The sequence below is a fragment of the Electrona antarctica genome (genome assembly GCF_951216825.1).
Source record: "Electrona antarctica genome assembly, chromosome: 10".
Taxonomy (NCBI): domain Eukaryota; kingdom Metazoa; phylum Chordata; class Actinopteri; order Myctophiformes; family Myctophidae; genus Electrona; species Electrona antarctica.
This window is the reverse complement of record NC_136791.1, coordinates 303,730-328,729: the sequence shown is the minus strand read 5'-3', so window position 1 is coordinate 328,729 and position 25,000 is coordinate 303,730. Positions and strand designations below refer to the sequence as shown.

The following is a 25,000-nucleotide window of genomic DNA, read 5'->3' as shown; positions in this document are numbered from 1 at the left end:
TGTCTCCTCCCTCTCTCTCTCTCTCTCTCTCCACCATGCTGGTGCTGCTGGTGCTGCTGGTGTGTGTCTCCTCCCTCTCTCTCTCTCTCCTCCCTCTCTCTCTCTCTCTCTCCACCATGCTGGTGCTGCTGGTGTGTGTCTCCTCCCTCTCTCTCTCTCTCCTCCCTCTCTCTCTCTCTCTCTCCACCATGCTGGTGCTGCTGGTGGTCACCATGCTGGTGGTGGTCACCATGCTGGTGCTGCTGGTGGTCACCATGCTGGTGCTGCTGGTGGTCACCATGCTGGTGCTGCTGGTGGTCACCATGCTGGTGCTGCTGGTGTGTGTCTCCTCCCTCTCTCTCGCTCTCCTCCCTCTCTCTCTCTCTCTCTCTCTCCACCATGCTGGTGCTGCTGGTGTGTGTCTCCTCCCTCTCTCTCTCTCTCTCTCTCCACCATGCTGGTGCTGCTGGTGTGTGTCTCCTCCCTCTCTCTCTCTCTCCTCCCTCTCTCTCTCTCTCTCTCCACCATGCTGGTGCTGCTGGTGTGTGTCTCCTCCCTCTCTCTCTCTCTCCTCCCTCTCTCTCTCTCTCTCTCCACCATGCTGGTGCTGCTGGTGGTCACCATGCTGGTGGTGGTCACCATGCTGGTGCTGCTGGTGTCACCATGCTGGTGCTGCTGGTGTGTGCGATACAAACTCGCCGGAAAAACACTTGCGAGTTTCACTGCTTGAAAAAGTGATATTATATTTTTCCATAATGTTATATTTTTTTCCATATGGCGCTAACCTCATAGGTAGAATTAAATGTGGGCGTGACCGTGCCCTATAAGGATGAAATCTGCTCCACAGAGCTCTTCACCACAACAAGATAAAAGAAACAGCAGGCAGATAATTATGCGTTTAACGTTTTGTTTTATTGAGATACACACAAGATACAGAGTCTCAGAGCAAAGCAATACGACAGACAGGTCATAACATCGACAGACACCCTCGCATCACAGATCACACCCACTTTGTCGTCAACCCACCAATCGTACGCTCGCAGGTAGGTAGCACCGAGTTGAACACCCCTCCACCAATGACAGCAGAGCACCTTTGTGTGTGTGTGTGCGCGACAGAACCAAGGAAGCTCTGAGAAGGAAGTGAAGTGGTCACGTGACTTGAGAGCTCAGTGACCAGCTCATGAACAAACATTATTTATGAATGACTGAGACCTTTTGTAAAGTAATCACTTCTGGAAAATAACAGAAGACATGTAACACATTATTGTCTGCGGTGTTGTTATTCGATGTGTACACTGTCATTTTTATAGAGGTATGGTATCTAAAGAGCACAAAGTACCTTTCTGAACGCACGAAGTATCGCGAGACTTCCCACCGTTTCCTGTCCTCAGATAAAATTATATACTGTGCACTCTGTGCACATCGAAAAGTAAGTGATTAGAAAACAACCTGTGATATGTCTTCTTTTATTTTCCAGAAGTGATTACTTTACAAAAGGTCTCAATTGTTCATAAATCATGTTTGTTATGAGCTGGTCCAGCCGGCTCCATTCACTTCCATGTATTCATTGCACTTCCGGTGTGAGTTTGGCTCCAAGGGGCCAGTGAGGCGCTACAACATTGAAGCTCTGGGCCCTAGTGGTAAGAGGAAGGACTGCAGGCGGACCCGTGCACGGACACGTAGGACCATCACTCCCTACGTCACCCATACGTCACCCCGGACCTCAAATTTGAGGTCCGGAGGAGGTACTTCCGGCAGTCTTCCGGGTTCTTCAAAACGCCACTGAGCAACTTCATCGAAATGAATAGCTTGGGGGCGGGGATAGTGCTCCAGTTCGGTCTCTATCCTTTATATACTCTATGTTTGGCTCCCATGAAAGTGTCATGGCGCAGCCCAGTCACGTGACCACTTCCCTTCCTTCTCAGAGCTTCCTTGAACAGAACCAGGAAGTATGTTTTAATTGGTGGAGCTGTTTCAGTGGTTATACTTTAATCTGCTCAGTAAGTTCATTAAGTACTAAATGTTCATTATTTATGGTCGCCGGTACCGGGCGGAAACCTACCGGTACCGGGCGGAAACCTACCGGTACCGGGCGGAAACCTACCGGTACCGGGCGGAAACCTACCGGTACCGGGCGGAAACCTACCGGTACCGGGCGGAAACCTTGCATCCCCAAATGTACACTTTGTTCGTTAATTTGTCGTTATTTTAATTGTCCTACTTCATTACAAAAGCTAAAGTTAAGTAGCGACGCATTGTGTGCTCGTAGATCGGTTACTTACACCATTTCAGAAAACGTTTGTTCCATATTTATTTTTTGGACATTTCGCCCGGACCAATCACTGGACAGGATACATATTTTTGAAGAAGTTAAAGGGGCATTCCACTCATTTTCAACATTTTACTATGTCATTAATATACCTTAGAGCTGTTGTGTGGAAATAATACAAAAAAAGTCCATTCTGTGTTTCCTAGAACTGGAGATCTGAAAAAAATCATTAACATGGTGAAACACATCTTGATGACATCATCAAGATGTGTTTCACCATGTTAATGATCTTTTGCATACTTACAGTTCTAGGAAACACAGAATAGGGGGGACTTTTTATTATTTCCACACAACAGCTCTAGGGTATATTAATGACATAGTAAAATGTTGAAAATGAGTGGAATGCCCCTTTAAGTCTTTTTTTTTTTTTTAAATTTCAGTTATTTCTCATAAAGTTCAGCGAGAGACGAGCGATAAAAAGGAACATAAAACAAAGCAATGAAAACAACATCCATCAGACATTCCTCTGAAACGTTTTAGGGCCGGGTGGGCGGGTACCCAAACTACCACATGTCCTACGGGACCCAATCGCAACGAGCCGTCGTTTCGCCCCCTGGTGTTCCAAAACGAACATCACAGGCAATTGCTGGTAATAAAAAACGGCAGCGCTAGGATAGGGGGGGGGGGGGTCAAATGTTATGAAGCATGTGGTGACCCACACATAAGGCAGTGGTTCTCAACCAGTGGTCCGGGGACCACCAGTGGTCCGGGGACCACCAGTGGGGGGCCACCGGTGGGGGGCCACCAGTGGGGGGCCACCAGTGGGGGGGACCACCAGTGGGGGGCCTAAATGATGAAGAGTTGGTAACCAAATGGACCCTTATATACACTGTAGATTTATTTTTTACTCGTGTAAAAATGAAACCAAATGGACCAGCATTTCACCCTCTCAAGTTAAAATTATTGTTAAACATCTGCATTATTTAATTTACAAGAAGTCTACGCAAATTAGAGAATGCAGGACTAGTCCCAGTTGGTTGTCCCGACACTCTATGGAAGTCTATGAAGGAGAGCCGCCGTTGGACTGAAGCCCCATGAAGTGAACGCAGTTTGCGTAACTCTGTCTATATCTAAGGCTCTGGTTCAAAGTACTGCTTAATTAGCACCGGTATGGGGCTATACGACCCAAACGATACCCAACCCTATGGAACGAACATCCTATCAAACAAACATCCTATCAGACAAACATCCTATCAGACAAACATGAGCTAAACACACAATGAAGCAAAAGAGAGGCACAGACCGTACAACTCATGGTAAAGGTTGAGCTGGTTTTAACCCATTTTGGGGCGGGAACCCCTTTTGGTGTTAGCATTATGTTATGCTTTAGCTATTGAAAAATAGCAGATCTACAAGCTCATAGCGCGCCACCGAGTGGCGCGCTACGAGCTTGTAGGTCTGCTATTTTTGAAAAATCGAAGAACGACTGACATAGAAACATAGCTTTTTCAGAAAACTGTCGGGATGTAGAAGACATTTATAGAATCTGATCTCAGGTCAAAATGGGTTAAACTCGTGTTATCGTGAGAGTACAAATCAAGCGTCTTTCAAAGCGGTTTTCAAACGTTGCGTTGTAGAATATAATTATAGAGCCAAACCATTATTTCAGAACGAGAGAAATAAAAAGTTGATTAACAAACAGAAACATAAAGCGTGGATCCTCCATAGATCCTCTTCAGAAACTTGCGTTAGTTAAAATATACTTTGATTAAAATAAATAATATCTCTATTAAGGGAGCTTTTCACACACTGCATGCTAAAGGCTCCACTCCACTGCAAAACTCTTCTAGATCAACTATTTCTGCTATTTTGTACATTTTGCTATTTTGTAAAATGTTTCGAAACAAACAAATGATTAAAAATCATTAAATGTGTCAGTGATGTCTTTGTAAGTTATTTGTTGGGCCATTTGTGATTACGAAGCCTAAAGGGCAAACAGAAATACTAATTGTAACGCTCCAAATGTTCAATGCCAAAAATCACTAATCGCAAACATTGTCAACACATTGTCAACACATTGACAATGAATCATTAACTTAAACATTGTCTTGACAATGAATCATTAACTTAAATGTATAATGGTGACAGCCCTACATTAGCGTTATCGTTGTGGGATGGTTGTACTATTGGCTATTTTGGCCACATTACGACATGGTAGGGGGGGCTTCATGTGGTTAACTTTAGCATGGTTTAGCGCTGTGCTAACTGTAAGGACGTTGCTATGACGACTGGCCGTACTAAAAGGACCAGGGTTAACTTTAGCATGGTTTAGCGCTGTGCTAACTGTAAGGACGTTGCTATGACGACTGGCCGTACTAAAAGGACCAGGGTTAACTTTAGCATGGTTTAGCGCTGTGCTAACTGTAAGGACGTTGCTATGACGACTGGCCGTACTAAAAGGACCAGGGTTAACTTTAGCATGGTTTAGCGCTGTGCTAACTGTAAGGACGTTGCTATGACGACTGGCCGTACTAAAAGGACCAGGGTTAACTTTAGCATGGTTTAGCGCTGTGCTAACTGTAAGGACGTTGCTATGCTAACTGTAAGGACGTTGCTATGACGACTGGCCGTACTAAAAGTGCGTTGTTGAGTGGAGTCGCTACCATGCAGCGGAAAAAGTGACTTTAACTCTAAAGGCATCATCATCCTCCTGATTGTGATTGGACGAGAGGACCAGATCCCAGTAGATCACCAGAGTGTGATTGGACGAAAGGACCAGATCCCAGTAGATCACCAGAGTGTGTGTGTGTGCTGATCAGCGGTGAATCCTCTCGTAGGCTTCACATCTGTGGAGACAACAGGGTTTGGGTTTAGAATTTATAGAATGCATAATCTGTTCCAAAGTCCTTTCTGTCTAACCTAACCTAATCCAATCTAATCTAATCTGTCTATCTGATTGTATTTTATAGGAGTGAAACCACCGGGATGATTTGTTTATTTTTCGAACACTTATTTTCTTCCTTATCTGGCGTCTTATTTGACGCCAGATACGAAGTCTGTGGAAATTCTGAATGGAGAAAAACCAAAACTGGAACCAGGTAGGATATTGTTGCCGTTGGGAGGACAGGCATGCATCAGTGCTATTGAACACTCTTTACGTCTGTGTGTCGTTTAAAAAAGATATTGAACCAGATGGAAAGTAGTAAAAAACGCTTTGGACAAAACATCTTGCCTCATCAAAACCTGCCCTTTGTGTTCCATCCCTAGAAGACAATAATAACCTGCCCTTTGTGTTCCATCCCTAGAAGACAATAATGAACCTGCCCTTTGTGTTCCATCCCTAGAAGACAATAATGAACCTGCCCTTTGTGTTCCATCCCTAGAAGACAATAACCTGCCCTTTGTGTTCCATCCCTAGAAGACAATAATAAACCTGCCCTTTGTGTTCCATCCCTAGAAGACAATAACCTGCCCTTTGTGTTCCATCCCTAGAAGACAATAACCTGCCCTTTGTGTTCCATCCCTAGAAGACAATAATAAACCTGCCCTTTGTGTTCCATCCCTAGAAGACAATAACCTGCCCTTTGTGTTCCATCCCTAGAAGACAATAATGCTGCTGCTCTGACAGAACTCTGTCTCAGTCTCATTTTCTCAGCTTGATTACTGCAATGCACTTTTTTCTGGACTGCCTGAGAAAACTACTGGCAGATTACAACTTGTCCAAAATGCAGCCATTGGTCCTATGGTTTCTACCTGTATAGGAGGCTGGTGCAGCAATTGGTCCTATGGTTTCTACCTATATAGGAGGCTGGTGCAGCCATTGGTCCTATGGTTTCTACCTGTATAATAATAATAAATAATAATAAAACTTTATTTGTATAGCACCTTTCATGACATGAAATGCAGCTCAAAGTGCTTTACACAAAAAATAAAAGAAAGGCAGGGCATAAACAATACAGTGAGGACATGAATAATTTTTTTTTTAAAAGACAAATAAATCAATTAAAAGCAAGGGTGTAAAAGTGGGTCTTGAGCTGAGCTTTAAAAATGTCTACAGAGGCTGCCTGTCGAAGGTACAGTGGGAGTTTGTTCCACGCCGTCGGCCCGTAGAAGCAAAAAGCTGCTTCCCCGTATTTTTTAGTTGCCATTTTTTTAGGCAAAGCGAGCAGGCCAGCAGTGGAAGACCTTAGGGGGCGGTTTGGGACATATTTCGGCAGGCAGTCATGTAGGTAGGAAGGTTTGGGACATATTTCGGCAGGCAGTCATGTAGGTAGGAAGGCGCGAGACCATTGAGAGCTTTATAAACAAGTAAAAGAATTTTAAAATCAATCCTAAAAACAACCGGAAGCCAGTGCAATGAGGCCAAGACTGGAGTAATATGTTCTCTCATCTTAGTTCTAGTTAAGACTCTGGCTGCTGCATTTTGGACAAGTTGTAATCTGTCAGTTGATTTCTTAGGCAATCCAGAAAAAAGTGCATTGCAGTAATCAAGCCGAGAAAAAACAAAGGCGTGGATTAGCGTTTTTGCATCGTCCAGTGACAAATAGGCTCTGATTCGTGCAATATTTCTAAGATGAAAAAAGGCAATCTTGGTAACATGATTAATGTGTGAATTAAAATTCAGTTCAGAATCAATAGTGATCCCCAAGTTCCTTACTGTACTGTTACTTTCTACAGTCAGGTTGCCAAGTCTGCTTTTTATCGATTCTTTCTGCTCACTAGAACCGATTATGAGAACTTCTGTCTTATCCTCATTTAGCTTGAGAAAGTTCTCACTCATCCAGCATTTAATGCTAGACAGACAGGTCAACAGCGGGTCTAAGGCACAGAGATCATCTGGAGCTACAGAAAGATATAGTTGGGTATCATCAGCATAGAAATGAAAATTGACTCCGTGATTGGTAATAAGTTCTCCCAACGGCAGTATGTACAGGGAGAATAACAGAGGACCAAGAATCGAGCCCTGTGGAATACCAGAACCGATGTTGTGTTTGTCTGAGTCAAACTCAGCTAGATTGACAAAATAGCTTCTGTTTGTTAGGTAGGAGGAAAACCAGGACAGGGCCGTGCCAGACAGGCCTACCCAGTGCTCCAGACGCTGTATTAAAATTGAATGGTCAATCGTGTCAAATGCAGCCGTTAGATCTAGAAGTAAAAGAACGGAAACATGTTTCTTGTCAGCAGACACCCTAAGATCATTCATTACTTTTACAAGTGCTGTTTCTGTGCTGTGGCCTTTCCTAAAGCCAGATTGGAATTTGTTATGCACATTGTTGTTCTGTAGAAACACATCCAATTGATGAAAGATGCATTTTTCTAAAACCTTGCCCAGAAAGGGCAGATTAGAAATGGGTCGGTAGTTACCCAGCACAGAGGGATCAAGATTGTGTTTCTTGAGTAAGGGCCTAACTACAGCCGTCTTCAGTGAGTCTGGAAAGACGCCTGATTGTAGAGAGCTGTTTACAATTTTTAGGATATCTCCAATCACACTGTCTAAAACCTCTTTGAGAAAGGTGGTGGGAATTGTGTCCAATGAACAGGAGGATGATGTCATCTGAGATATGGTTTTTCGGAGTTCGTCTTCATCAATTGTACAGAATGACAATAGGCTCCCCCTGGAGAGATCAACCCTGGCACCATTAGCTGCTGTTTGAGGGCTTGAGCTAGCAGCAGCACCATTCATAATATCAGCTCTAATGTTACAAATTTTGTTATCAAAAAAGCATGCAAACTCATTACACTTAGCTTTAGAAGCCGGGAACGACTGCTTGTAGGACTGGGGGGGGTTTAAAAGTCGTTCAATGGTAGAGAATAAGACTCTGGCATTTTTCTTGTTCTCATTAATAATGCCAGAGAAATAAGCCTGCCTTGCCAGACGCAGGGCTTTGTTATAGGCGACTGTTGACTTTTTAAGAATCTCTAGGTGGATGGTGAGTTTGTTTTTTCTCCAAGCTCGCTCAGCTCTACGACAATCTTGCTTCAGTGAACGTGTATGCTCATTTATCCAGGGTGTTACTCTGGTGTTCTGTTTCTTTTTAGTTTTCATAGGAGCCACTATGTCAAGAGCTGACTCTAGTTTAAGATTAAACATTTGGACCATATCATTCACTGGGGGAGTATCGGATAGGGGGGGGCCCAGATGACGAGAGAACTCGTTGGCTGCAGATGAGCTAAAAAAACGCTTTTTTATAGTATATTCAGTGATGTTTTTCTCTAGATCAGAGACAGTCATATTAAAACACAGCAAATAGTGGTCTGATAGCTCAGGCATTTCAATAGTCCTTTCAACAGTGATGTTCAGACCTCTAGAAATCACCAGGTCCAGAGTGTGCCCCTGTTTATGTGTAGGCCCAACAACATGTTGGATGAACTCAAAGGAGTGCAATAACTCTAAGAAACCCAGAGCCACCGCATTTGAAGCATCGTCCAGGTGTAGATTAAGATCACCTGAGATAAGAGTTCTGTCATAGTTAGTGGAACAGATAGATAAAAGTTCTGATATTTCTGTTAGAAATACAGCTTTGCTGCACTTTGGAGGACGATAAATGCTGATCATTGGGATAGAGGACTGACCCTGCAGTATTGTGGCCTGGTATTCAAAGGATGAAAAGCTGCCGAGAGTCAGAGCCTTGAATTTTAAAGTGTCTGAAAAAATGATTGCCAGTCCACCTCCTTTCTTAGCCTCGCGAACAGAGTGGATGAAACTGTAGTTTGCGGGACAGGCTGGCGCTAGGAGAACAGCTCCATCCGAGCCAAGCCATGTCTCTGTTAGAAAGATAATATCTAGCTTCTCTTTACATATTATATCATTTACAGAAGGACTTATTTGTTAATGACCTGATGTTAAACAAGGCAAGGTTTAGCTTGTTATCAGATTTTTGGGGACTGTGATGCCTGTGAGGTACATTAACCAAGCAGCATTCTCTCTTCAGGCTACTCCTTGTCTTGGACAATCTATTTGAAATAACAGTGGAAATGTTGTGAACCTCAACCTGTACGGTGATTGAAACACCAGGCTTTCTAGAAGCAAGGGGTCCATACATGTTTGTTGCTACGCATAATGGACCCTGTTCATATCAGTGATCAAATGTATTTTCTAGGCTATATGGGCGTGGCATATAGCGTGGGATTAACTCTGGCCATGGTACCTCTCCCTGTGGCCATGGTACCTCTCGCATTTTGGGCTGTTGGGCTGGCCGTATGGTAAGGGGGGTCAGCCTTACTCCAGCGTTTATCAGGTCCATCATGCCCGGAGTGAATTTGAGGAGATGTATTGGTGAAGGAGTTTGAAATTCCTCCATTCGACTGTCATTGATGGACCTCTCGGCGGCCTCAGTATCCTCTCCACCAGTGGACCCTGTGACTTCACGCTCTGTGAGTTTATCTCCACCAGGGGGCGCTGTGACTCCACGCTCTGTGAGTTTTCCTCCACCAGGGGGCGCTGTGACTTCACGCTCTGTGAGTTTTTCTCCACCAGGGGGCGCTGTGACTCCACGCTCTGTGCGTTTTTCTCCACCACGGGGCGCTGTGACTTCACGCCCTGTGAGTTTTTCTCCACCAGGGGGCGCTGTGACTTCACACCCTGTGCGTTTTTCTCCACCAGGGGGCGCTGTGACTTCACACCCTGTGCGTTTTTCTCCACCAGGGGGCGCTGTGACTTCACGCCCTGTGAGTTTTTCTCCACCAGGGGGCACTGTGACTTCACGCTCTGTGCGTTTTTCTCCACCAGCATCACGCTCTATGTAGTAGTTTTCAGGGGGCCATGCATCATCGGGGGTGACTTCATAGGGGGCGACTTCATAGGGGGTGAGTTTTTCAGGGGGCCATGCATCACCAGGGGACCATGCATCACGCTCTATGTAGTCACAGCAGATGCAGATATACCAGGGGGGATGCACTTCCTCTTCTCCATCAGAGGAGGACCACTCTTCTGCATCAGTCCAGAACACATCAGGAGGAGCTGTGTGTTCACTTGATTTGACTTCTCCACCAGGAGGAGCTGTGGGTTCACTATCTGTGGTATTCCTTGTTTTGAGAACATCCTTGGCGAGGGGGAGAAGCTTGGCACCCGCCGCCACAATATTATCTGTTTTGGCTAGGGCGCTATCTCTTGATTCTATGTTGTGGAACAAGTTGCTGGAGAATAATTTAACCCCCAGCTTGTTTAGGTGAATTCCGTCTACAAAGAGGTGCCTACGATCAAAGAAAAAATTGAAGTTGTCAATGAAATTTAATGATTCTTCTGTGCATGCCGTTGAGAGCCATTTGCTGAGTGCATACAGTCTGCTGAAACGTTCACAACCAGTCATCGGAGGTAGTGGCCCGCTGATCCACACGTCTAAATCTAGGGAGCTGAGGGTGTGGAATAGGGCTCTGAAATCATTTTTTAGGATTTCTGACTGTTGTTTTTCTGTATCACGTGTACCGATGTGCAGTATCAGTGTTTTCACCATAGGGTGTGCAGCAACAACATCAGAGATTCTGTCATTCAAATCAGAGACTGTGTCTTTGGGAAAGCATAGAACTTTTGCTTTTCTCTTTTTGTTACTTTTAACATATTTCACAGCCTGATCACCAGGTAGACAAAAGAGAATCCCGCACACTGTCTTCACTTAGGTTGGTTTTTATTGCAACGTTTCGGTCGTCAGACCTTCATCAGGCATAAAGCAGTACTGACAAACAGTCAGCATAAATACATCTCTGAGATCAGCGGGGGCCAATCAAATGACACACACCAATCCGTTACCATGGAGAGGGACTGCCCACAGGTGAGTACAGGTGGTATATTTTTTCCATGATAAAAGGAACATTTATAAATATACACAAACTAGAATAAGATAGCTACAATAGAATAAATCAATCAGTATAGTAAAGGCAATATACAATAAAAATGTAAAACCTTTTTAAATGTACTGACTGCGGAATGAATATTGGACAATTATATTTAAATAAAACATGTCCCTGGAGGGCATAATGTCCAATACATGTACTGGGGGTCAGACCTAATAAATTACAGGTATAAGGGTCTGTACTCCAAAATACACTACATAGACATCACACACAATGACAGCGGGAAATCAAACAGACTAGAACCAAGATATCAAAAAATCAAGAAAATAATAAAAAATATCAGAAAACCCCAGAGGTGAGAAAACCTCAAAATTCACAACATCACATTTAGTAAGAATTCATCATTTAAATCTTTTGGGGCTAAGGTGTCGCAAGTGAAAATCCAATATGCCTCACGTCTCTTAAGGAGAAGGTCATGGTTTCCGCCTCTGGGTGGCAGAGGGACCATCTCCATGCCAACAAATCGTAAGGTGGATATGTCATGTTTCATGTCATTAAAATGGACGGCAACCGGGTAATCCCTGTCGTTTCTGCGAATAGAGCTTTTATGCTCGCTGATGCGCGTTTTTAGCTTCCTAGTAGTCTTGCCAATGTATGCAAGACCACAGGGGCAACGTAGCATATAAATCACATGGGTAGATGCACATGTGATGACACTTTTAATAGGGACGGATTTGCCTGTTTGTGGGTGACGAAAAACCTTAGCTTTGTTGGTGTTATTGCATTGAGCGCAGTTCCCACAGGGGTAATTGCCATTTGGAATAGGGCTCAGTAGGGTTTGAGTGAGTTGCGCTGGTTTATTGCTGGCAAAGTTAGCTTGAACGAGAGAATCTCTTATATTTCTCCCACGTTTGTTCACAAAAAGCGGAGGGAATTGGAAAGTGCGTGAAAGTTCCGGATCAGATTGGAGCAGATGCCAGTGTTCTTTAAAAACTGATCGGATGTGATGAGAAAATGGGGAATGAGTAGTGATACAAGTGACTGAGAAGTTCTTATCCTGTTTAATATTCTTTTTTAATAAATCAGAGCGGGGTTTCTGGAGGGCTGCCTCGAAACCCGCATCAACCCATTCTGACGGATAGCCCCTTTGAATAAAACATTGTTTCATTTCAGACGATTTATTTATGTAATCCTCTGTTGTTTGGCAAATTCTACGGAGTCTATAAAATTGGCTTTTTGGCAAACCTTGTATAAGGGGTGTGGGGTGTGCGCTCTTAGCCAGCAATAATGTGTTCCTGTCAGTTTATTTTCTATAAAGGGTGGTCGATAAGCCACCATTGTCAATATAGACCCACATATCCAAAAAATGTACTTTTTCCGGGCTGGACTCACAGGTGAACGTCAGGTGACTCTTAAAGCTATTAAGTAGTTCAACAAAGTTGTTTAACTCATCTAGATTACCCTGGAAAATACAGAAAATGTCATCTATGAATCTATAATATTTTAGAATTCGTGGGAGGTACACATTCTTATCAGGGTTAAAAACAAAGTTCTCCTCAAAATAACCCATGAAAAGGTTGGCATAATTAGGCGCACAAATAGTCCCCATACTGACCCCTGAGGTTTGCAAATAAAAATCCCCGTCAAAGCAGAAATTGTTGTACTCCATTACAAAGGTGGCTAGGTCAGCAATAAATGTATTGGGAGGATTGATAGTCTGATCCCGGTTTTGTAAAAAATGATTTAAAGCCTCTAAACCCTCAGAGTGAGGTATATTGGTGTAGAGGCTAGTGACATCTAGAGTCAACAGGAATGTATTAGCAGGAAGGTCAGTTACAGAGGAGAGTTTATTTATAAAGTCAGTAGAATCCTTAATGTAGGCCGGTAAGGCATGGACAAAAGGTTTAATGAAAAAATCGACAAAAGCCGATAAAGGAGATAACAGTGAATCCGTTTGTGCCACAATAGGGCGTCCAGGAGGATTCATGAGGGATTTGTGTATCTTTGGGAGAGTATAAAAAACAGGTCTAATTGGGTGTTGACAATGCAAGAAATCAAATTCGGATTTAGTGATCCATCCCCTCTCTTTTGTTGTTTCCAAGAAAGTGACAATTTCTTTTTGGAAATCAGCAGTGGGGTCAGAAGTAAGTTTCCGGTAAAAAAGTGTGTTAGACAGTTGGGAACATATCTCACTTTTATATTTACTGGCATCTTGAATTACAATTGCGCCTCCTTTGTCTGCAGGCTTAATGACAATGTCTTTATCCTTTGCTAAATTCTCTAATGTTAGCCTTTCTTCTTTGGACAAATTATGTGAGATACGGTTAGGCTTAGCATGCATTTGCATAATGTCTTGTTCGACAATTCTACAAAACGTATTAATAGAGGGATTCATTACAAAGGGACAAAAAGTACTCTTCTTCTTAAATTGAGTGGTAGGTATGGTGGTGTTGGCAGCAGGATCTGTAGGCCTATTCTTTTCAAAAAAATGTCTCAGTTTGATTTGCCTAAAACATTTGAATAAGTCCACCTTTAAACCAAAAACATTTACCCCACTTGTCGGTACAAAAGAAAGTCCCTTTGAAAGAATAGACAACTGTGTGTCTGTGAGTTCTTTAGATGATATATTGATTACCGTTTCTTCCTCGCATTGCTGCGCGTCCAAGGGGGTTGCTTTGTGCCTGGGGGTGCGTTTACCGCGTCTGCACCTCTTCTTGGACGTTCGTCTTGCTGCCGGCGTGTGGATAAAAAAGCGTTGCTCGTCGGTTGTGACTGTACGGATGAGTCACTGTCAAAAGTGAAGTGGCTTTCTCTCGACGCGTCGCCCCTCCGTTCAGGCGGTTCAGCTGTGCGCTGGTGTTGTTTAGCCCGGTGTTTGGACGGTCTGGGCCGTGGCGGTGTTGTGCGTCTTGGAGCGTCAGGGATCGGCGGGTTATCCTGTTGAGTAGATTCGGGTCTCTTGATCTCCCAGGTGTACACTTCATCGAGTTGATAGTCCTCAATGTCTCTCTTGTATTTTTTCAGTTTAATGGCTTGTAGTTTGTTTTTGTATTTCACAACCGAGTCTTTGATTGATTGTTCAGTAGCTGTGATATCATCATCACCAAACTGTTCCTTCAGTAACTGTTCCTGTGTGTTGATTTCTGTTCGTGTGACTTTAGCCTCGTTAGACACTTCTTCAACGATAAGTAGCATCAAATCAAGGCCTGATCACCAACAATCAGGAATTCATTAATTTGGTCTCCATTAGCTCGCCTTTCATTTTCTGTGATGTTGATTCTTACCCTGCTCGGTGTGGCGATATCTCTGCCATTCATCTGGAGCAGTGGGCTGAATCTGTTAGCCACCTGCACATTCTCCATATGGGGAGATATGATTTTTGATCTGCCTTTCACAGTTTTCCATTTTTGAAGGGGGGTGGACGAGGCTCTGAGTCGGGCTGGTAGCGTAGGCCAGCTGGTCTTATCGGGGCTCCGAGCTCTTCCAGTTAGTCGTCCTTTCAAGTCCTGTACGCCGTTCTCTCTGTTTGTAATCACAGTGGATATACCGGGGGGGGAAACACCCCCAGTTTTTCGTCCTTTCATGTCCTTTGGCCTTGCGCCGAGAGAACTCCAGGCGAATGTCTTATCCTGCGTGCGGTAGGGCATTAACATAAAAATCGATTAGTCGATTATTCGACTAGCAAAACGGTAGTCGACACTGTAAATCAAAAATCGAGTAATCGTTAATATATTTTTTTTTACAGCAGACATGCAGCTGTGAGCTCTGTTGTTTTGTTGGTAGTTCTCCAACTTAAGTACTAATCCATTCCTGGCTGATTGTTTTCATATCATATACAAGCCTACTGTACGTGGGTTTTGCCGTCACCGTCACTCGTGTAGGTGCGGTGGGCGGCGGTGGCACTGGCAGCATTTAAGACAGATTTTCAAAAAGCATATGCCTCGTAGGCTCATACGCTCAATGGGGACAACTACAGTGTGTAAATACTTTTACTATTGGTGAGTTTATTACTGTAGTTTGTTCAACAAGTTAGATTGGAGACGTGTCGTCCGGTACAGTATAGCAGCCTAGGAGTTCCTCCTCACTCTGCCCAATAATATCCAGTTTGGTGACAGTCAAACTACAGTAGCTCTTGCCGTGATTTCATGTTTCTTTTTCTTATTCATTCATCTTAACTCATGCTTATCCAACAAAAGTGCAGGCTGCAGCATTATTAAAAACAAACAGCTATGCCGCGCGATCATAGTTATAATAGTCGCGATGAAGTGAAGTAGTTGATCATCTGATTCATAGCCTGGCAAGCCTGCTAGCTAGCAAGCCTAGTATGTAATCATAACCTCCTCCTAGCTTGTAGCTCCTTCTAAAAACCAAAGGAACTGTGGTTGTAACTTGTTGTTGAACATTTAGGGTTGTATGAAAAACATCGCATCGTTCATTCGTCTCCAGTCTCCAACTGAACAAACATTTTCAACAACGTAACATGCTATGCTGCGCCGTAGAAAGGTCTTGCGCATCAAAAATAGCAGATCTACAAGCTCACAGCGCGTTCATCCGTGAGTCATTGTGGACTTGCAACTTTGACTTGACTTTTAACAGCTGGTGTGAATTTCGGCCAATCAGAGCGGCATTCCGCGTAATCTAGTAAGAGAGTGGCGACACTAGCATTGACTCCCATTGTAACAATGGAATGCGGAAGTGCTCATTCTATCTCAATGGGATAGTTCCAATGTTTGGAACTATAGCCCATAGGCACCCGCTTTGTGGTGAGATCAAAGCGTGTCGCCACTCTCTTACTATTCCACTCGGCCTGCATTCACCGGCTCTGTTTTGCAGTTAATCCTTCACTCGCGCTGGCCGTTTCAGAACACGATGCTTTAATGCTTGATTGGATGGAAAAAAATATCATATTTTACCGCCGACTAATCGACTATAAATCGATTTTGATGGTAGTCGTGTCGACTATCAAAAATCACGTTTGGTTAATGCCCTAGCGTGCGGTTCTCCTGATTCCCATGTTGTTGTTTTACTTCCAAATTCACTTTTAAATAGTGTAATTCCGCTTCGAGCACTGCAATCTTTTGAAGCAGTTTCTGAAAGTCCTTTGAAGATATGACAGGGAACATCGCGGTGCTGGCTATTTGCCAAGTATCCAGTGCTAGTTAGCTATAGCTATGTGCCACGTACCCATTCACTGGAGGTAAAAAAAAAGAGTATTTTGCAGTATGGCAAAAGCTTCGATCTATAGAAGAAATACAGTCCCATCGGTTTACAAGTAACGAGGATCCACTTGTAGTTTCTCAAAGAAAAATAAAACATTGATATCAGTTGAAGAATGCAAGCATAGGCGAGAGCAGCGGAGCGAAGCGTCCTCAGTGTACGAGAGCAAGCAATAGCGCTAAAAATATATAGGAGGCTGGTGCAGCCATTGGTCCTATGGTTTCTACCTGTATAGGAGGCTGGTGCAGCCATTGGTCCTTGGTTTCTACCTGTATAGGAGGCTGGTGCAGCCATTGGTCCTATGGTTTCTACCTGTATAGGAGGCTGGTGCAGCCATTGGTCCTATGGTTTCTACCTGTATAGGAGGCTGGTGCAGCCATTGGTCCTATGGTTTCTACCTGTATAGGAGGCTGGTGCAGCCATTGGTCCTATGGTTTCTACCTGTATAGGAGGCTGGTGCAGCCATTGGTCCTTGTCTCCTCCAATCTTCATGCAGGAAAATAAATCACACACTGTTGGCACAGCAAGACGCTCCTGCACACACACACACACACACACACACACACACACACACACACACACACACACACACACACACACACACACACACACACACACACACACACACACACACACACACACACACACACACACACACACACACACACACACAAAACATGATTATATTACTCCTAAACATTTTGCCAAACATCACACACACTCCTATCCTCCTGGTGGAGACCTGTGCCCAGAAGGGCACTTTTTCTAGTTTATTGGGCTCCGTTCCTTAGCCCAATACACACACAGTGTCAGTGTAAAAAGGAAGGCAGTCATATTTAGGGATTTAAGTTCATTAAAGCTGGGCTGTTGCCCCGCCCCCGAGTCCAATGCATTCCTGCCTACTTGCCTACTTCCGGTCCAGGACTTGTCCCAGTTGGTTGTCCCAAGGCTCTATAGAGCAGGACTTGTCCCAGTTGGTTGTCCCAAGGCTCTATAGAGCAGGACTTGTCCCAGTTGGTTGTCCCAAGGCTCTATAGAGCAGGACTTGTCCCAGTTGGTTGTCCCAAGGCTCTATAGAGCAGGACTTGTCCCAGTTGGTTGTCCCAAGGCTCTATAGAGCGCCGCAGTCCCGCCCCCTCAAGAGACCCGGAAAAGAAATCCCCGTTGATTTTCCTCATAGTCTTTTCAGAAAGTATTTATTTAAAAACGTTTACACCGCTAAGCGGACAAAGACAACTCTTGTCGTGACAAATCATGACAATAAACACAATGTTTTGGGCCGAACAAATAATTAGAAAGTAGAAAAAAACGGCAGGTTACAACACTTTTTTTGTTGTTTTTCTTCTTTGTAATTATATTGTCCAAAATATTGTGTGTGTTGTCATGATTTGTCACGACTCGAGTTGGCTTCGTACGACGCTTAAAAGGTCTTTAAATAAATCACTTTTTGAAATGTCTATGGGGAAAAATGCATTGGGATTCATGTCCTGGGCCTGGCGTCGTCATGAAAGGGGGCGGGACTACGACGCTCTATAGAAGTCTAAGTAGGAGAGCCTCCATGGGACTGAAGCCCCATGAAGTGAACGCAGTTTGCGTAACTCTGTCTATATCTAAGGCTCTGACTATGACTAGGTCTAGTTGTCATGAGCTTTCATTAGTCAGGTGTCACCTGACTAAACAAACAAGTGGTTTCCATTTGCAGAAGCTCCTCTAACTAACCTGAGCATTGCTCCTCTTCTTCAGGAGCCACTTGTCCTCCTCCTCCTCCTGGGGAGGGGCAGGGAGAGGAGGCGCAGGGACAGGGAGCTTCACCTCCTCCTGGGGCCCAGGGGGGAGGACCCAGCGCTGCAGCTCCTCCTGGGGCCGAGGGGGGAGGACCCAGCGCTCGACCTCCAGGCTGCTCTGGAAGGGCTTCTCCTTGGGGGAGGAGGACGAGGAGTCCTCCTCCCTGCTGGCCTTCTCCTCCTGCAGGAGCAGGACAGCAGGAGGTGGTGCAGCCACCCAGGTGGAGAGAGAGGAGGGAGGGAGGAGGCGCAGGATGGGAGCGGAGGAGGAGGAGGTGTTTTTGGGGTGGAGCCACGCCTCCAGGATGGCCTGAACCTGAAGAAACGACACATCAACGTTAATTTATTCAACTCATTCTGGACGGGAATTAACCCCTTGTGTTTTAAGCATTATGTTATACTATAGCTGTTGAAAAATAGCAGATCTACAAGCTCATAGCTGTTTTCATGTCCAAGCTTACAACACGTGTTGTAAGCTTGTAGATGTAGAGCGTCTATTGTCTCCATTAACGTCTTGCAGTCGACTACCTTCTGTTCCTGCTGCTGGTGGTGCATTCTGGGAGCTTTGCTGCTGCCGCTGCTAGTGGAGGTGGGGGTGGGGGTGGGGGTGGAGGTGTTGTTGACCACAGGACTGTTGGTGGAAAGATATTAGAGTTAATAAACTGAACTAAATAAAAAACACAAGAAAATACAATAATGATAAATAAACCGAACCTGTGTGTTTACGAAACTAACAAACTAACTGAAATTAAAATTCCCAACTGAATATATACTTTTATAAATGGTATATTTGGTTGAGGTTTTATTACACAATCCTGTACCTGCCAAACAACCCAACAGACCCAAAGTATGAAAACACCTAAAACTACAACTAAACCTAATCAAAACTCAACTAAAACTACAACTAAACCTAATCAAAACTCAACTAAAACTAACACTAAACCTAATCAAAACTCAACTAAAACTAACACTAATCAAAACTCAACTAAAACTAAAACTAAACCTAATCAAAACTCAACTAAAACTAACACTAAACCTAATCAAAACTCAACTAAAACTAACACTAAACCTAATCAAAACTCAACTAAAACTAACACTAAACCTAATCAAAACTCAACTAAAACTAACACTAAACCTAATCAAAACTCAACTAAAACTAACACTAAACCTAATCAAAACTCAACTAAAACTAAAACTAAACCTAATCAAAACTCAACTAAAACTAACACTAAACCTAATCAAAACTCAACTAAAACTAACACTAAACCTAATCAAAACTCAACTAAAACTAACACTAAACCTAATCAAAACTCAACTAAAACTAACACTAAACCTAATCAAAACTCAACTAAAACTAACACTAAACCTAATCAAAACTCAACTAAAACTAACACTAAACCTAATCAAAACTCAACTAAAACTAAACCTAATCAAAACTCAACTAAAACTAACACTAAACCTAATCAAAACTCAACTAAAACTAAAACTAAACCTAATCAAAACTCAACTAAAACTAACACTAAACCTAATCAAAACTCAACTAAAACTAACACTAAACGTAATCAAAACTCAACTAAAACTACAACTAAACCTAATCAAAACTCAACTAAAACTAACACTAAACCTAATCAAAACTCAACTAAAACTAACACTAAACCTAATCAAAACTCAACTAAAACTAACACTAAACCTAATCAAAACTCAACTAAAACTAACACTAAACCTAATCAAAACTCAACTAAAACTAACACTAAACCTAATCAAAACTCAACTAAAACTAACACTAAACCTAATCAAAACTCAACTAAAACTAAAACTAAACCTAATCAAAACTCAACTAAAACTAACACTAAACCTAATCAAAACTCAACTAAAACTAAAACTAAACCTAATCAAAACTCAACTAAAACTAACACTAAACCTAATCAAAACTCAACTAAAACTAACACTAAACCTAATCAAAACTCAACTAAAACTAACACTAAACCTAATCAAAACTCAACTAAAACTACAACTAAACCTAATCAAAACTCAACTAAAACTAACACTAAACCTAATCAAAACTCAACTAAAACTAACACTAAACCTAATCAAAACTCAACTAAAACTAAAACTAAACCTAATCAAAACTCAACTAAAACTAACACTAAACCTAATCAAAACTCAACTAAAACAAAACCTAATCAAAACTCAACTAAAACTAAACCTAATCAAAACTCAACTAAAACTAAACCTAATCAAAACTCAACTAAAACTAACACTAAACCTAATCAAAACTCAACTAAAACTAACACTAAACCTAATCAAAACTCAACTAAAACTAACACTAAACCTAATCAAAACTCAACTAAAACTAACACTAAACCTAATCAAAACTCAACTAAAACTAACACTAAACCTAATCAAAACTCAACTAAAACTACAACTAAACCTAATCAAAACTCAACTAAAACTAAAACTAAACCTAATCAAAACTCAACTAAAACTAACACTAAACCTAATCAAAACTCAACTAAAACTACAACTAAACCTAATCAAAACTCAACTAAAACTAAACCTAATCAAAACTCAACTAAAACTAAAACTAAAACTAATCAAAACTCAACTAAAACTAAAACTAAAACTAATCAAAACTCAACTAAAACTAAAACTAAACCTAATCAAAACTCAACTAAAACTAACACTAAACCTAATCAAAACTCAACTAAAACTAACACTAAACCTAATCAAAACTCAACTAAAACTAAAACTAAACCTAATCAAAACTCAACTAAAACTAACACTAAACCTAATCAAAACTCAACTAAAACTAAAACTAAACCTAATCAAAACTCAACTAAAACTAACACTAAACCTAATCAAAACTCAACTAAAACTAACACTAAACCTAATCAAAACTCAACTAAAACTAACACTAAACCTAATCAAAACTCAACTAAAACTACAACTAAACCTAATCAAAACTCAACTAAAACTAACACTAAACCTAATCAAAACTCAACTAAAACTAACACTAAACCTAATCAAAACTCAACTAAAACTAAAACTAAACCTAATCAAAACTCAACTAAAACTAACACTAAACCTAATCAAAACTCAACTAAAACAAAACCTAATCAAAACTCAACTAAAACTAAACCTAATCAAAACTCAACTAAAACTAAACCTAATCAAAACTCAACTAAAACTAACACTAAACCTAATCAAAACTCAACTAAAACTAACACTAAACCTAATCAAAACTCAACTAAAACTAACACTAAACCTAATCAAAACTCAACTAAAACTAACACTAAACCTAATCAAAACTCAACTAAAACTAACACTAAACCTAATCAAAACTCAACTAAAACTACAACTAAACCTAATCAAAACTCAACTAAAACTAAAACTAAACCTAATCAAAACTCAACTAAAACTAACACTAAACCTAATCAAAACTCAACTAAAACTACAACTAAACCTAATCAAAACTCAACTAAAACTAAACCTAATCAAAACTCAACTAAAACTAAAACTAAAACTAATCAAAACTCAACTAAAACTAAAACTAAAACTAATCAAAACTCAACTAAAACTAAAACTAAACCTAATCAAAACTCAACTAAAAACTAACACTAAACCTAATCAAAACTCAACTAAAACTACAACTAAACCTAATCAAAACTCAACTAAAACTAAAACTAAACCTAATCAAAACTCAACTAAAACTAAAACTAAACCTAATCAAAACTCAACTAAAACTAAACCTAATCAAAACTCAACTAAAACTAAAACTAAACCTAATCAAAACTCAACTAAAACTAAAACTAAACCTAATCAAAACTCAACTAAAACTAAAACTAAACCTAATCAAAACTCAACTAAAACTAACACTAAAACTAAGTGTCACAAAAAGAAAACTGCTCTAAAAACAAATTAAATCTAAGGGGGGGGAAATATGTCAAAACGAACTAAAACTAAAGTATGAAGTAAAAATGCCAAAGCGTTCTAACCTGGTGTCAGTAGTGGTGCTATGGATGCTGCTGGCCACCAGGGACACTCCGTTCTTGTCTCGTCCGTCGTGTCTCAGGAGCCAGGCGGACAGCGCCTCGCGGCCGCAGTTCTGCTCACACACGCACTGCGCGTAGCTGGAGCAGCACTCATTGGCCCGGCAGCTCTGGCCAATGGGAATGGTCTTCTGAAGCCACGCCTCCAGGGCCTTGGCGGAGGGGGTGGAGGAGGAGAGAGGAGGGGGAGAGGAGGAGGGGGTCTGGGGGGCGGAGCCGGGAGGAGAGGAGGAGGCGGGGCTAGAGCCTGGGGGCGGGGTCTTGAGGCACTTCAGCTTGCCCAGGTTCTCGATCTCGAAGGAGGTGGAGGAGAGAGTCTGGCAACAGGACGAGCAGTCAGCCTGGAGAGGAAGAGGAGGAGTTATAATAATAATAATAATAATGGTTACAACAAGATTATGAAATTATGACCGATATCCGATCTCCGATTAATTGCAGGGTCATTCTGCCGATAGCGATTCTGATCGGTTCCGATATTCTACAGAGGACCACAATGGAAACAAGCCTATAGGCCCTATAGGGGCTTATTGGCCTGTTGATACAGTATTCAATCAATAAACAGCCTAGACTCTTTTCCAACTGAATGAGATGAGTACACACATTAAATGTAGAAAAATGTAAAATGTATTTTTACTACATATTTGATTTGGCTTTTGTTCTAGACTAGAGGTACTAGACACTTTTGATTTATATTCTCATTGATGAATTTTAAAAATGTTCATTTAAAAACATTTTTACTGGTGAACAGATTAAATAATCTGTATTATTTTGAGACCGTTCCGATACCGATATGGCATTTTTATGGCCGATATGACCGATATGGCCGATTCCAATTATGCTACCGATTAATCAAATGGTGGTCCGTGGCTCAGATGCTGACTAAATAATGGGCCTTGAAATGGAAAGGGTTGAAACCCCACTGTCCTACTAAACCTTAGTGTCCTAGGTGTCCTAGGACAGTGTCCTGTTAGTGTCCTACACTAAAACTAACCAATTAAACAAACAGGATAAAACCACTAACTATTTCTGATTCCAGTCATCATTTCTTTAACCCACCAAACATGTTATTGTCCAGGTGGGTTTCAGAAATAATCATTCTATTAATTAATTCTGTTTTATTATTAAATCATTTTAAAACAATGACCTTGTTGGAGGGGGCGGGGTCAGCGCTCCTCTGCAGCCAATCAGAACGCTCCCAGCCCTCCGTGAAGGGTTTGAACACCAGCTTCCAGCGGTCGGCGTCCGACAGCGTCTCCGCGGCAACGGAAGGCGTGGCCGGGGTGACCAGCCAATCACCTTCCTTCTCATCCTCCTCCTCCTCCATGTCGAACTCTGATTCGTCGATCTTCTCGATGGAGAAGGAGGAGGAGGAGCTAGTGCTGACGGCTCGCTCTCTGGGCGGGGCCGGGGGCGGGGCCGTCTCCTTCAGAAGCCACGCGTCCAAATCCTTCAGCTGACCCCACGACGCGTAGAGGTCAAACAGAGGACAGACAGGCTGCTGCTGGAAGACAGACAGGTAGGATGTCAGTACAGACAGACAGGCAGACAGACAGGTAGGATGTCAGGACAGACAGACAGGTAGGATGTCAGTACAGACAGACAGGTAGGATGTCAGGTACAGACAGACAGACAGACAGACAGACAGACAGACAGACAGACAGACAGGATGTCAGGACAGACAGACAGACAGACAGACAGACAGACAGACAGACAGACAGTGTCCAGACTCATTTTAAAGTAAACTTTAAACACGCTAAAATCTGAAACCATTATAAATTAGAAATAAGCCACACAGCAGCAAACTGTCTGTTTACCAAACCCGGTGTGCAGTGCAACTACTAACGTCCCATAGCCCGAAGGGATGCGACGCTCTGATTGGTTCAGAAATGTACAGGCTTCCGTCTCAAACTTCTAAATAAAATGACAGAAAAAGCCACTGCAGTCCGACTCCCATTCAGGGCGGGAACCCCATTTGGTGTTTTAAGCATTGTGTTGTACTTTAGCTGTTGAAAAATAGCAGATCTACAAGCTCATAGAGCGGCATTTTGGAAATATTTGAATATATATTCTTTCAGAGCGTTTATAACTCAAATCTTTGCTACTGGGGGGGTAGACAGACAGACAGACAGACAGACAGACAAACAGACAGACAGACAGACAGACCGACCTTGTCCTCCCTGTAGGCGATCAGCCAATCCTGTGTGTCCTTGCTGGACTGGAATCCAATGGGAGCAGCCGTTATTGGGCGGCTTCCAGCCAGCCAATCAGACAGAGGACCTGTCTCCATCTTCTAGAGAGGACAGAAAACACACACACCTGTTGTTCTCATGTGCATTTTTTGAGGGGCGCTAGCCCCTACTATGTCCAGCTTTTAGTGTACGCTCACAAACTTGATCCTACACAAAACATTAAATTCCCATTGACAATGAATGGACAAGTTTACACCTTAGTAAGAGCGCCCCTCACTTCACACGTGTGTGATTTTATTTGTTTTACGTTACTTGCAATTCTGGGGCTGTGCGATGTGGACATACCTCCATATTTATGTCAAATAATATCTCAATTCCACAGACATCTGGTGGAGAACTAAAGACGGTTGCTTCACCAACTCCAAACACACCTGCCGACGTTGGCGACCTCGAAGCTAAACTCCAAAACCTGACCCAACGTTTTATTTACTTACCGCGGGCAGTCGGGCAAACGTTAGTGTCAACCTGAGTGAGAGTGTGTGTGACTGTCCTTCTGGCTCCTGCACTTCCCATTGCACTCAGAACTACAGCCTCACTCCCAATCTAAACTATGGAATGCACTTCCCATTGCAGTCAGAACTACAGCCTCACTCCCAATCTAAACTATGGAATGCACTTCCCATTGCAGTCAGAACTACAGCCTCACTCCCAATCTAAACTATG

At 42.5% G+C, this 25,000-nt stretch overlaps 1 protein-coding gene across 3 annotated transcripts in view; it reads right to left on the bottom strand.

Moving 5' to 3' along the window:
• Window positions 1-2,782: 2,782 nt before the first annotated feature.
• The window catches only part of LOC306931665 (nuclear receptor coactivator 4-like), a 52,175-nt gene continuing 29,957 nt past the window's right edge, over window positions 2,783-25,000 (bottom strand). Inside the window, exons 7-13 of one of the 3 annotated variants that reach the window (XM_079513185.1) lie at window positions 24,256-24,378; window positions 23,233-23,589; window positions 22,035-22,429; window positions 18,568-18,670; window positions 17,975-18,355; window positions 16,697-16,789; window positions 2,783-5,094 (exon numbers count right to left, since the gene is read on the bottom strand). In XM_079513185.1, the coding sequence (XP_079369311.1) occupies window positions 5,089-5,094; window positions 16,697-16,789; window positions 17,975-18,355; window positions 18,568-18,670; window positions 22,035-22,429; window positions 23,233-23,589; window positions 24,256-24,378 (1,458 nt within the window). In that variant the 3' untranslated portion in view covers window positions 2,783-5,088. The remainder of the gene's footprint in view (window positions 5,095-16,696; window positions 16,790-17,974; window positions 18,356-18,567; window positions 18,671-22,034; window positions 22,430-23,232; window positions 23,590-24,255; window positions 24,379-25,000) is intronic. The other 2 variants (XM_079513186.1, XM_079513187.1) reach the window with 2 other exon arrangements.